Source organism: Etheostoma spectabile, chromosome 7, assembly GCF_008692095.1.
Source record: "Etheostoma spectabile isolate EspeVRDwgs_2016 chromosome 7, UIUC_Espe_1.0, whole genome shotgun sequence".
Lineage (NCBI taxonomy): Eukaryota > Metazoa > Chordata > Actinopteri > Perciformes > Percidae > Etheostoma > Etheostoma spectabile.
In genome coordinates, this window is record NC_045739.1 from 10595862 (window position 1) to 10608776 (window position 12915).

The 12915-nt window shown below is 40.8% G+C and overlaps 2 protein-coding genes across 5 annotated transcripts in view; one reads left to right on the plus strand and one right to left on the minus strand.

Annotated features, from left to right (window-relative positions):
- The window catches only part of ribc1 (RIB43A domain with coiled-coils 1), a 3467-nt gene extending 1642 nt beyond the window's left edge, over window positions 1-1825 (plus strand). Inside the window, exons 5-8 of the mRNA XM_032520919.1 lie at window positions 102-220; window positions 798-1034; window positions 1347-1513; window positions 1683-1825. Of these exons, the coding sequence (XP_032376810.1) occupies window positions 102-220; window positions 798-1034; window positions 1347-1513; window positions 1683-1764 (605 nt within the window). The 3' untranslated portion in view covers window positions 1765-1825. The remainder of the gene's footprint in view (window positions 1-101; window positions 221-797; window positions 1035-1346; window positions 1514-1682) is intronic.
- Window positions 1826-2873: 1048 nt separating this feature from the next.
- Window positions 2874-12915, minus strand: part of l1cama (L1 cell adhesion molecule, paralog a) — a 40652-nt gene continuing 30610 nt past the window's right edge. For 2 of the 4 annotated variants that reach the window (XM_032520915.1, XM_032520917.1), the window contains 20 exons: window positions 12144-12275; window positions 11910-12056; window positions 11692-11803; window positions 11079-11239; window positions 10771-10930; window positions 10308-10432; window positions 10091-10192; window positions 9480-9677; window positions 9318-9388; window positions 8997-9222; window positions 8764-8879; window positions 8112-8328; window positions 7634-7756; window positions 7178-7354; window positions 6959-7072; window positions 6666-6816; window positions 6225-6355; window positions 5248-5320; window positions 5065-5076; window positions 2874-4816 (listed from right to left, as the gene is read on the minus strand). In XM_032520915.1, the coding sequence (XP_032376806.1) occupies window positions 4573-4816; window positions 5065-5076; window positions 5248-5320; window positions 6225-6355; window positions 6666-6816; window positions 6959-7072; window positions 7178-7354; window positions 7634-7756; window positions 8112-8328; window positions 8764-8879; window positions 8997-9222; window positions 9318-9388; window positions 9480-9677; window positions 10091-10192; window positions 10308-10432; window positions 10771-10930; window positions 11079-11239; window positions 11692-11803; window positions 11910-12056; window positions 12144-12275 (2792 nt within the window). In that variant the 3' untranslated portion in view covers window positions 2874-4572. The remainder of the gene's footprint in view (window positions 4817-5064; window positions 5077-5247; window positions 5321-6224; window positions 6356-6665; window positions 6817-6958; window positions 7073-7177; window positions 7355-7633; window positions 7757-8111; window positions 8329-8763; window positions 8880-8996; window positions 9223-9317; window positions 9389-9479; window positions 9678-10090; window positions 10193-10307; window positions 10433-10770; window positions 10931-11078; window positions 11240-11691; window positions 11804-11909; window positions 12057-12143; window positions 12276-12915) is intronic. The other 2 variants (XM_032520916.1, XM_032520918.1) reach the window with 2 other exon arrangements.

A 12915-nucleotide genomic window follows, 5' to 3' on the forward strand; every position in this document is an offset into this window, starting at 1 on the left:
GTGTGCGTGTGTGTTTGTGTGTGTGTGTGTGTATGTGTATGTATATGTGTGTGTGCGCATGTGTGCATGCATGTGTGTGTGTGTGTGTGTGTGTGTCACAGAGATGCTAGTGAGCAAAGAGTTGATGCATCAGGACCTTAGGGGAGTTCAGCAAAATGCACTAGAGGAGGAGTGTAAGAAAGCTGCCCGCATTGCACTCGACAACTACAATCAAGCTTTGGTACAGTAAACGCATGTGCACAAACACACACAGTATGCTGATGTGGATGCTCAAAGCAAAATCCACTGGGGTTTTGAGCTTTGGCATGGTGTTCTCAGGTGGTATTTTGAAATTTAAATTGGTAATTAAAAAATGTTAAGTGATGCGTACACACTTGCTGCATGAAGGTGGCCATCATCTTAGTTAGTACCAAGCAACATGGCTGATTAAACTGCTTTGATGTATGCGTGGGCCCAGTCTGTTTGTAAAAGCCCCCATTTAGCTCTCCCTTCATTTGCCTGAATGCACTCGGCTGAATCCTCCATTGGGAGGCATCATTATAAATCCTTCAGGTCATGGTATTTTTCATGACAATTATGTGGTTTCTCTAATTACCACTCACATGCACAATGCACAAGCAAATACAACTGACTGAGTGAATCTCTCAGGAGGACATTCACCATATGGCTGACTCTATGTTGGAAGTAACCACATATTAGAGTTTGGGTTTTGTAAAGCGCCTGCTATTCTAACCACAAAGGGAATGATCAATCATCTGCCCCCTTGGTAAGGCCTCACCATGCCCTGATCCCCACAGGCTGCAGAGCGGGCAGAGAAACTGAAGGAGCAGCACAGGCGAGAGGAAAGGGAGAACCTTGCAGAGATGCAGCACACTCTGACATCCGACATGATGACAGAGCGTTCAGAGGCAGCAAAGAGAGAGGTTGAAGGAGGGAGGCCACCCCGGGTTTTGGTAGACAAGTGGAAGGGGATGAGCCCTGAGCAGCTGAGTGACATCCACAGGGAGAGAGAAGAGCAGCGTCTTGAGAAACAGGTACTGCTCCAAACTCCTCCTCAGTTTTATCTTTCTGCAGAATTCCTTCAAAACTGTGGTTCTCAGCCTTTTTATATATTTCTTTCTAAGTACATTTACTCATACAAGGAATGTATCCTCTGCAATTAACCCATCCTAACTAATTAGGAGCAGTGTGCAGCCATAGTCCTTTTGACTTGGGACCCCTTAATTTGAAAAGATGGGTGACCGATTGAATGAAAACTTACCGGGGGAATGAACACCATTGTCCCAAAATTAACATGCTGGTCTAAACTGTCCAAAAACCAAAACACCATTTCTTGTCATCTTTAGAGACAACGTGATGCTGAAAAGATTCAGGATGCAGCTTGGGAACTCCAACTCCTGAAGATATCCAGAGAAGCAGAGGAACAGGAGAGGAGAGCTGAAGAGCTGAGGAGAGAGAAGAGAACTCAGACAGACCTTTACAACCTGCAGCTGGCCAGAGAGCAGCAGGCATAGTAAGCACTGCACACACACATATATACTGTACACACCAACTGTTCAAGCAGTAGTCTGCAAATGTATTTTGGTTGTATGTAAGTACTCAAATATAGGATTCCAATGTAAATAACCATTTTTGGAAATAGTTGCTCACTGTGTGTTTGTGTGTGTCCCTATGTGCCACAGTCAGGAGTACCTGAACAAGAAGCTATACACCAACAAACCCAGCAAGGAATACTTTTATCAATTCAACACTGGCTCCCGTTGAACCACCACCACACTATGCTTGTCCCCATGTGACAATGTGGTAATAAAATCTATTGATTGTTGTACTCACACTCAATGTAAATTGAATCCTGATCTTTGAAGTGACATACAGGTACATGCATTGATTTTATAAGCTGATACAAGAAAGGGACAGTTTTTTCTTACAGATTTTTTCCACAATTTTTATTTTTCAGTCATAAAGTTACAGTGGTAGATTCATAATGCAGTTACAGTTATATTGGCCCCACATGTGGTACAAGTCTACTCAACCTCTGTCATTTACCCATGACATATATGAATACCATCAGTCCTATTGTGCACCCCACACACCACAAATAGGCACATAAACACCCAGTAATGACACACACTCCATACCCCTCCTTCCTACCCTATTTTCTCTCATCCCTCCCTTCCACTCGGGCATTGTTAAAAATATGTCTGCTTTTTTGAGTTATGAAGAATCTACTCTAAACAAACCAATTCACTTTTTTTAATAATTTAAATATAAATTAAAAAAAGATGAATAACAAAGCAAAGACCAGTGTCCTCAGCTTTCCCCATGACACATGAAAAACAAAGAGTGAGTGGCAGTCGAGTGAGTATCTGTGTGTGTACACTCATTAGTCATTCAAAGCTAACATTTTCCCCGAACACTGACAAACACAGATGTTTAGCAGCAGATAGTCAAGTTAGAATATTGGCATATTTTGTGTCATTCATCGCTCCTGTATGAAAATAGATTTATTTAAAGCTTTATTTGTCCTGAGTGTGTTTTTGTAACCAACAACAGGGAGCTTACACACACCGTGTCACTAGCCGGTTTGGACCTCCCATATACTTTACCTCAGGGACTGTCAGATGTTGTTTGGCCAGTGTCAAGCTTGTGTTTGTATAGGGAAACTGAGGCAGCAACGTTGCATATAGATGTACTCCCTGTGGTATGCACAAACCAGCACGCTGCATCCCCGCCTCTCATAACTGCATCAGACAAAAACTCCACAGATATTCACTGCGCTGCAATGCAATGCAAGACGGTTATGGGCATGAACGCAATCTTAGCTTTTATTGTAATGGAACAACTGCTATCACTAAATGATGCTAATGTACAAGTTTGTTTTTAAACGTTTGCAAAAATTTAGAGAACAATGTGGAATTGTTTTTCTCTTTTTATTTCCCTTTTCCCCCTCAACTATGAACTATTTCTTTGCTAAAACAGCCAAATCTCACTGCAATTATTTGTCAAAAATGGAAAGTTTAAATTCATAGCAATAGTACAAAGAAGAAAACTGACAACTTGCAACACTTTTAAATAAAGTTAAGTGGTTTAAAAACCTGCACATTTTTCACATTTTATATCAAACACGGTCTGGTTCATTAAAACAGTCTTTAAAGGTTGTATTTACATTATGTGGAGACAAAAAACTGTTCTTCTGATAACCACCTTGTAGATCAGATTGTTCTTTTTAATCAGTAGCATGTAAATACAATGTCTGCCCAGCTCTGAAAAGAATACATTCTCTGTGTTTGATGTAAATACCAACTGCTTGCCTTTATTATACATCAACTGGCAATCATTACACCTGTCTGCAATATCAACTTGCATTGATAAGAGTCTGAAAATAAAACATGAGAGTGTTCAACCACAAGACCCCACTCTCTGATCTGTAAATATACATAAATACTGCTCCTCAAATAGTTTGCCAAGTATGAGATGGACAGGTGTGAAAAGATTGTTAATAAGAGACAACAATGTTTTTAATACAGTGAATAAAAAGACAAAGACAGGTACAGAAAGCTACACATAGGTCTTGACGCAAAAAATTACAATATCATTTCCAATAATGACATTACACTTATGGTGGGAAGGCGAGAGAGTAATGACATCGATCTGGTGCTCTATGCAGACCCAGCAGGCACAGGAACTTATAAGGAGCATGTACATATCTATAATACTGTATTATGGCTAAATAGATAGATGTAGATGCAGCTATATACACCAGATGCTACTCAGCATGTTCACAGCAAGTTCCCCATATGCATACAATGTTATTTATAGTAAGAAACTTGGCTTCACTTAGTTTCAATGAAAACATCTTGATCTGTGAAATATTTCAATAAAGAGAAGTCATGGGTTTTATATAAATAGCGTAAAAAACAATATGAAAAAAAATTATAATATAAATAAAATGTCAGATAACAAAAAAGGATGTTTTGTATTAAAAATGGCACTGGAAAGTACAATCTGAGACATCAAATGGCATTAGACATACAAATGTGCGAAATAATATAAAGCATGATAAATATCTAAGACTTTTAACAGCAGCATGTGCTGCCTGTTTCCCCACACTAGGCTCTACCATGATCATCCTCTTCTTTCAATGCACTACTCTGCATCTCTATGACCATACCTACAATCCATCTGATATTTCTACATGTACAACATTCTGTTATTATCTTTCTATAGAGTTGTCTGCAGAAAGAAAGAAACAAAGAGAAGAAAGGGAGAGAAATTAATGTTAGTCATTAAGATATGTTGTAAACTACACAGATAAAAAGAAGGTGTAAGGGCGTCAAAAGACATCTTTAGGTCAGTCAAACTTGTATCACATCGTCCACTACTTTGGACACTCCTTTGGTCAAAACAGTCTAGTCGTTCAGATGACTGCCAGGGGCATCTGAATAGTCAACATATTGATTGTGTATTAGTTGTTAAACTACAGATCAGCAAGTCAGTAGGGAACAGGAGCGTATGGGCACATATGTGTTGACATGTTTTGGTCTGAAGACCCGAGGTGGATATGTGTGGGGGTTAATCGAGGATGGTGACTGAGTTGGGCATGCCATTGGTGGGGTTGAGCAGGGAGTTGTCTGGCAGGCCATGCAGTGCCTCTGGACCCACGCTGGGCCGACTGAACTGGCTGACCAGAGACTCATCCATGTTGAGCTCAGTGGTTATGGCACTACTGCCGTTGAAGTCCAGGTTGTCCTCGCTGCACAGCTTGCTCTCCTCGCCCAGGGACGGCAGGCTGGCCGTGCGCTTCTCCTCGAGGTCACTACAGTATGTGAGAGCACAGAAGAGGTCAAAAACAAGACATTATCATAAGGTGTGTAAAACAAATAATGGTTATTCACTAAGCTTTTTGATCAGGAAAATAATAATAATAGTTGCTGAACATATACAACATAATACTTTACTCTATGATTATACAAAATTTTACAGGGAAGTCAGTAGGTCAGTAAGGCATCGGCAGGGGATAATAAATAAGTGGGTTTTGAAATAGCAAATCACATCACAGCATACCTTTCTAGAGATCTGCTTAGCAGGGGCAGTCATTAGGGAGAAGAAGCACAATGAAAGGAACACAAAGGGTTAGGAAAAGCAAACAGTGCTGAGGGAATCAGGCCTTTATTAGGAGTTATAATTTAAATTATCTATAGAAACATAATGTAACACCCAAAGACACAATGCATTTAAATGACTAACCTGTACTCTCCAAAAGTCTCATCCTTCATGGGCCGTGCTTCTGAGTCCATTGGACCCTCTTCTTTATCTTTCACTGCAAAGGAGATTATTTTGTTATCAGAAGGATCTCAACCATGTTTCTCTCTAAGCCACTGTCTCAGACATCAATAATGACATTCTGTCACACAAAAAGACAAGATAACACTTAGTGAGCAAAAAGATGTGGACTATATGTAGACAGAATGTGTTTATTTATGTGGTTTAAAGTTTAATATTTGACTTAATTTCTCGTCTAGCATTTAGCATTATAGTTACTTTTCTAAAATTCAAATTATTAAAATAATTAATTTATAGTTCAGAAGAATAATGCCAGTTGGTATGGTCAAATTTAGTATTCAATTAGCCCTTGCTTTTTGCACAATTAAGTCTACTTTATAAGGAGCCAGTCATTTGTTTCTCCCTTGTGTGAAAAGGGATGAAAGGCCAGTGCTTTTTTCTGACCAGTCAGACAGTGCTGGTTTGTGATTATTATTTCACAGCCCTTTTCAGGGCAAAGCCTCTTACTGGCACAGTAAGAAAGTGCATGCTTAGAGGTCTGTTTCACTACAAGTTGTGTGGGAAGCCTGCATGGAGAAGGTTGGCCAAGTAGGAACTGGTCAATTATTTGGATATGGAGTGAATTTTTAAACATGGTGCAGTCTTATTTTACTGTCTTCTTCTTTCCAGTGAAAATAATATTGTTTACTGTGGTGCATTCCTGCAACTGCTAGGCTTCTTTTTCTGCCACAGTGTCATGTTTCAGACAGCTTTATGGCTCCAGACTGTCTGGTGTCACGCACAAAGCTTGTGTAAAGTTTGAAAGCAGTTGCCTGACATTGTATGTTTTTTTCCGCACAGGCTTATAAGGAGGAACAACAATAACACATTCTTTAAATGTTTTTGGTTCAACATCTACTACTGATGAATGCTTAGCACTCACTTTGGGAGTCGGTACTTGCCTGAATACTTCCCCCCTTTACTCCTTTTGATGAAACAGAGGATGAGCAGTATTAGTAGCAGCAGCACAATGGCACTCACAACACCAATGAACCAGCCCTGCGTTGCAAAGCTTGGCTGCACCTCCGTCACTATTTAGAGGGAAAAGAGGGAAGGAGGGAGGTGGAAGGACAAGAATTGTAATGTAAAAACAGGATGAAAGTACAAGAGGAGTGGAAAGGATAAAACTGGTAGAAGAACCAAGAAAAAAGAGGGAGGATAATCTAGATTCATATGGCTAATAAAGATATCTTCTCATATGAGTCTTTTAAGTATTTCACAGGCAGTGGATAGAACTGCAAGACACTCACTGTACTCATATAGGCTTTATATTTAGATGTGGGAAGCCCAGAGGACTGAGCAGAGAAGATGAAAGGAATGAGAATGAATGAAGGCTCAAAGTACCTGTTCCTTCTGTCTTGATTTCAGTCTCCAAGAAAGTGGTGTTGCTGTAGGTGAAGAGTAGACGATAATGAGAGCCAGGAGTCAGGCCCTGGAGCTGGTAGAAAGACTGAGAGGTGTTCACCTTCTCTGTTTTCTTCCATTTACTGCCATCTGCAGAGACACGACATGAACCATGATTACTTTTTGTTGTTTAGGAAAGTCCTGGGAAACTATTCCCGGGATGGAGTAATGGTCTTAAAAGCTTGAATATAATGAGGTTTTCCCTATGCACTTATTAGTGTAGATATTATACCATTTTTGTTGAGGTAGTGGACCTGGAAGCTAACATTCCTGTGTCTCTTCTTGGCCACCCAGCTGAGGTTGACAAAGTTTTCCCCAACAGACAGGTGGATGTCGGCAGGAGGCACTGCAAGACATTTGGACAGTTAAATCAAATTCTCGATCTAATACAATCTGGTCCTGTTTGTGTCATATCTGTGATAGAGAAGAACGTTGTAAATCGTCTTTTTACCTCCATCCAGTGTGGTGGCACCCTCCCTCACGATGGGCTCTCCGTCCCCTGCAGCAGTGTATCCCCTCAGGAAGAAGCGATAGTGGCTGTGGTGGTCCAGGCCTTTCAGGGTAATGTGTGTGAGTGTGGGGTCGTCTATTTTCGAAACCTGCATTGGGTTGTCATCACTCTCCACAACTGACCACAGCACAGCAGAAAAAACATTCAATCACAACTTGATCTTCAACACATCGTTATGGCTGACACATTGACTGACTGATGAGCATCATTAGGAGGCTATGCTTTGACATTTTTATAGTGTCATTGATTTAGCTGGAAATTAATTGTGTGGTGTCATTCATACTACTGATGTTTTCACTGATGTCTTCGATGCAGAATAGGAGCCCTTATTAAACAAAATCATTTCTATGTCTGATGTTGATTACTTTGCGGGCTAGGGGTGTAAACGATGCTCACTCTGTTGGTACTGCAGTAGATATCCAATAAGGACTCCATTGGGGTGGCCAGGAGGTGTCCAGTGGAGGGTCATTTCTGTCTCTGATGGGCTGTCCAGCATCAGGGACATGGGAGGACCAGGAACTAGCAGCAACACAAAATTAAAATGCACTAAGCTTAAAAGGAATTATGATACTATTTGGATCTACTGTCACCTATTTTCCCTTAAAACAACTGCCTGCTCAAAAATATATATCCCTATCTATTAATTTCACCCTCCTTCTCTTTACTGTCCTCCACCCACTCAATCTCTAGACATCAATGTCATTTTCTTTGTTGTAATACACTATCCATCTCTCCCTTCCTCCCATCTTGCCCCATTTGCGTCTCCCTGTCTGTAAACCTGTTCACCCATTTTATCTATCGTCTCCCCCCATTTTAGCCTCATTGCCACCTTCCCTGTTTTACCCCTGATTTTTCTTCTCTTTCTCAGTCTCACCTCCCTCAGGAGTCCTGAAGGAATCAGTCTCAGAAGGGGGTCCCTCTCCCTTGCTGTTGAATACAGTTACAACCAGGGCGTAGTGGGAGTATGGTCTGAGATCGCTGATCACTTTCTTGTCCTCGGTGGGCCCAGTCTCCACCACCACAGTGCTCTCTGGCTCCCTGGGCCTCCAGCCTCGGTGGTGGCCCATGGAGCTGCTTCTGGTCAAGTACACCTGGAGCCACAAACAGTCATGATTAAACAGGAGACCATGGGTAAGTTTATATTGGAAATTTTAAACATTTCATACACTTCTTATACTAATTCATGGCATGTCAAGAGACATTTTCTCATTACATTAAAACTGTTTTTTAAAGCAGTTTTAAAAGGATAAGGCATGGCTAGGATGTTGAATGAGTGATGCATCACTGACCGAAAAGAGAGAAAGGGAAACAGTGCGACTAGACTGTGAAACCTTCTGAAGTGAGATAATCTAAAAAATAAATAAAAAATGCTCTATTTCTTACAACCTTGAAACTAAAGACAACTCTGAAGGCCTTGCCAAGCTAAGATCTGGCTGCCTCAGCTGTAAACCCAAAATATGTATAATTTATGAGGACAGGGGCTGAATATGTTAGGGCAAACAACAAAGGAGATACAGGATCAGTACCTTGTATCCCAGCAGGTGTCCTCTGACCGTCTCTTTGTCTACTGCTGCCCAGTTCACTGTGATGGTAGTGCTGTTCATAAGTTCAACACCGACATTCATTGGGGCCTCCAATGGAACTTAGAGACAATGACAGTAGGCCGATAGGTGAGAAAGAATACCAAGTAGAAATATTCCAAGTAAAACAAACCTGTGGAAAAACTGTTTAGCAACTTTTTTTTAAATATATATTTTACCATTTTCTCCTGAGTAGCCAATGACTGGGTCTGGCTCAGGTCCGTCCCCTTTCCCATTGACAGCCTGAACTTTGATCTCAAATGCAGAAAAGTTGCCAATGTCATTGACTGTGAATGGTGATGTGGTTGTGTAGTTGGTGTGCCAGTTGGGCCCACTGCCCACCACTCGCCTCCAGAACACCCGATACTTGAAGTCAGGTCCATTGAAGTTACGTTTATCCATTTCCTGCAGTGATAGCAACAGCAACCAATAATGCACAACATTTTAAAATTAGTTGGATACTGCTTCAGGTAGTTAATACATTTAGATAACAAAATTACCTCCCAGGTGATGACCAGAGTGTCTGGGTCTTCGGATACACTCCTAACATCTTCTGGGTTATTGTCTGGAGCTGGGATTGAAGAGAAAAAAGTGCATTGTAGTGTTATTCTGGGTTAACTTTGAGATTGAAAAAATTGTGGTTACAAAACACTGACTCTAACCTTCAGCAGGTGTGTTGTGGATTTCAGATGGCCTGCTAGGGTTGCTCTTTCCTACATAATTGATGGCAATGACCCGGAAACGGTAGGACATATAGGGCCACAGAGATAGGCTAACACGCTCCTTGTTTCCCATTACTCTCTTCAGCTCTTCCCAACCTCTCTCCTTCGAACCTTGGTCCTCAAACTCAACCACATACTCTGCAGAGAGAGAAAGAAAGAGTCAAGGTGGGATGGAGAAAGACAGGATGTAAACAATAAGGAAACAATAGAAACATAGACAACATCATTCAACTCAGTCATACTGAGACACTTTGAGCTTTAAAAAACTTTCTATTTTGCCAGAGGCAGATAAATTATAGGTTTGTTGGTTTGAGTATTGGTGTTATACAAGATGAAAAGTTTTGTTTAAATTTGTTTGTGCGTGTGTGTGTGTGTGTGTGTGTGTGTGTGTGTGTGTGTGTGTGTGTGTGTGTGTGTGTGTGTGTGTGTGTGTGTGTGTGTGTGTGTGTGTGTGTGTGTGTGTGTGTGTGTGAGTCCGTGTATTGTCACAAGAGAAGAAAAACTGAAGACAAACGAGAAAGATGTGTGTGTCGGTGTGTGTTTGTTTGTACCTTGCACAGGGCTGTTGTGGTCATCTCCAGGAGTCCAGCTGAGGGTGACTGCACGATGCTTAGGGTTAGTGATCTGGAGATGGACAGGAGGGTCTGGACTATCTGAGGGGGACAACAATAATATCATCAACATAACTGCCTGCACACTGCTTCTCTTTTAACATGTAGGAAAAATAAAATTACTGAACATCATACAGTATATGATCAGTGATCTTACCCCATATAGTGAGAGTGCCACTGGCTTCAGCCATGTCAAGCTTAGTGATGACCTGACATGTGTACACAGCCTCATCATCTTCTTCCACATTAGTTATTTTCAGCTCTGGTCCATCAACTGTGTATCTGAAGAAATATGGTCATAATTGTTACCCTCATCTTTCTCCTACTTTTTATGTTTTTAATGACTACCTCTCTTTATTTAGTATCATTTCTCCCTTTTCCTATTAATGTTTTCACCATGGTAAGTCATGTATTTGTGTGTTTATTAATATAACAGGAAATATAACAGGAATAATACAGATGAACACTATTACATGGGGAAAAGAAATTTGATGAATATGGTGTGTTCCTGAATAGGCTTAAACCAACTAAACAAACAAAACAATATAATAATCATCCTGTCTGTAATTTCTAACATCCTCATTATTGTCAGTTCTCTAATTTGTAGTCTTTAGTCTTACTTTTCATTACTGTGGGAGTCAAATATCTTTTTATCGTTTTTTCTCCACTGAATTTGTGGAGAGCCAAGTTTAGGGTCAACAAGGGCCAGGCAAGTGAAGATTGTTGTGTTTCCACGCTGCACCTTCAGATCCTGGGGTGGTGACAGGATCACTGTTCTGTCTGGAGAAAGCAAGCAGACACACAAAGCTGTGTGAGGCGCAATGAAAATCCCTGCTATGTGTGTGTGTGTGTGTGTGTGTGTGTGTGTGTGTGTGTGTGTGTGTGTGTGTGTGTGTGTGTGTGTGTGTGTGTGTGTGTTTTTACTCACTGAGCACTTCTAGTTCGACACTGACAGACAAGTTGGTGTTCTGTACAGAGCAGGTGTAGAAGCCCGAATCATCGTGGGTGACATTAAAGATCTCGAGCACTCCGTTGGTGAGCGGGTTCATTCTGGGATCTGCCAGAAGGGAGGAGGTGCTGCTGCTCTCCCTGGAGAAGACACACAACACACATTAGAAACTTGGCACACACAGTAAGAAATACACTTTTTACTTTATTAGTTACTGCAGGGAATAATAAATTCACCAGTTCAATTGCCATTTGCCTATTTCACCAAAAAGAACAAAGCCTACTTGGAGGCCTGCCACACTGACATTATTCGCAGTCCAGATGTAACAATATTTTGGCTGTTAATGTATGCATGTGAAGAGCTACCTACACAATAATATCTCTGTGAAATTTGTTACAATAAAAACACACTAGAATACATAATAATATACAATGCAGTAGAACACAATGGGAAATATTATTAATAATAATAACAATAGTAACACTCATAATAACAAAAATAATAATAACATCAACTTTATTTTGATAGCATCCTTTAAAAACAGAGTTTACAAAGTGCTTCGATAGACAAATAAGGTGGTTTTGTGCCTCACCATATGACTTTAGGTTTAGGAGAGCCAAAGGTCTCACACTCCAGTAAAGCCTTCTTGCCCTCTGGAACTATGTATGTATTCCCATCCTCAGTAAGGATCTGGGGAGGCAGCTCTGTAACAACACACACAAAGAGAAATGAGACACAAACAGACCTATACACACATACACACATACACTCTCACAACTCTGTTTAATAAGTAAGAAATCAATCATTCACCAATGACGTAGACATTGGTGTTAATGAGAATGGTTCCATGCTTGTTGGAGGCCTGGCACTGGTAGATGGCAGTGTCTCCAAAGTTGACATCCTTTAGGATTAGAGATCCGCTTGCTGTCAGAGAACGTCTGGAGTCCTTGTCGGTTTCTGTTACAAAAACACACAGTCAGCACATGCACAGTGCCCAAGGTTGTGTGTTGAGGTATATATTTGTAGTTGGGTGTATGCACTGACCTGAGAGGGGGATCCCATTGATTGTCCAGCTGATGGTAGGAGAGGGGATGCCGTCTGCAAGGCAGTCTAGCCTGACAGTCTCACCTGGGGCATATAACTGACTTAGTGGCTCCTTGATCCAGTATGGAGCCGCTACAAGGGAAAGAATATTTTAATTACACACAGTACAATCAAAACATACAGTACATTCTTAAGTTACACAGTACCAAACCTTTACACTAGACAGTACTCAGTGAGTTTGTTTGAGATTAATAGGTCACACCATACAAGCTGTCAAACTCTCTCAAAATGAAGGAACTGATCACCAAACAGTTTTATTGTAATTAAAGTGGGCACCCCATTGATTTTAGTTAGTTAAAGCGCCCATATTATACAAATTTTCAGGTTCAAAATTGTATTTTGAGGTTGTACCAGAATAGGTTTACATGGTTTCATTTTCAAAAAATGCCATATTTTTGTTGTACTGCACATTGCTGCAGCTCCTCTTTTCACCCTGTGTGTTTAGGTCTCTGTTTTAGCTACAGAGTGAGGCATCTCACTTGTTTTAGCTACAGAGTGAGACATCTCACTTCTTTACTATCTTTGTTGGGAGTTGCACACGCGCAGTAGCTAGGTAAGATCACATCAGCTAGATAACTCTTTCTCCAACTTTGGTCAGTACAAGGCAGGATTAGCTGGGAGAAGGCAGAAGATATTCAGAAACTTGTATCTCACTCAAAACAGCATGGATAGTATTTTTCAAACTTTGTATGCGTGTGGAAGCACCAGAGAC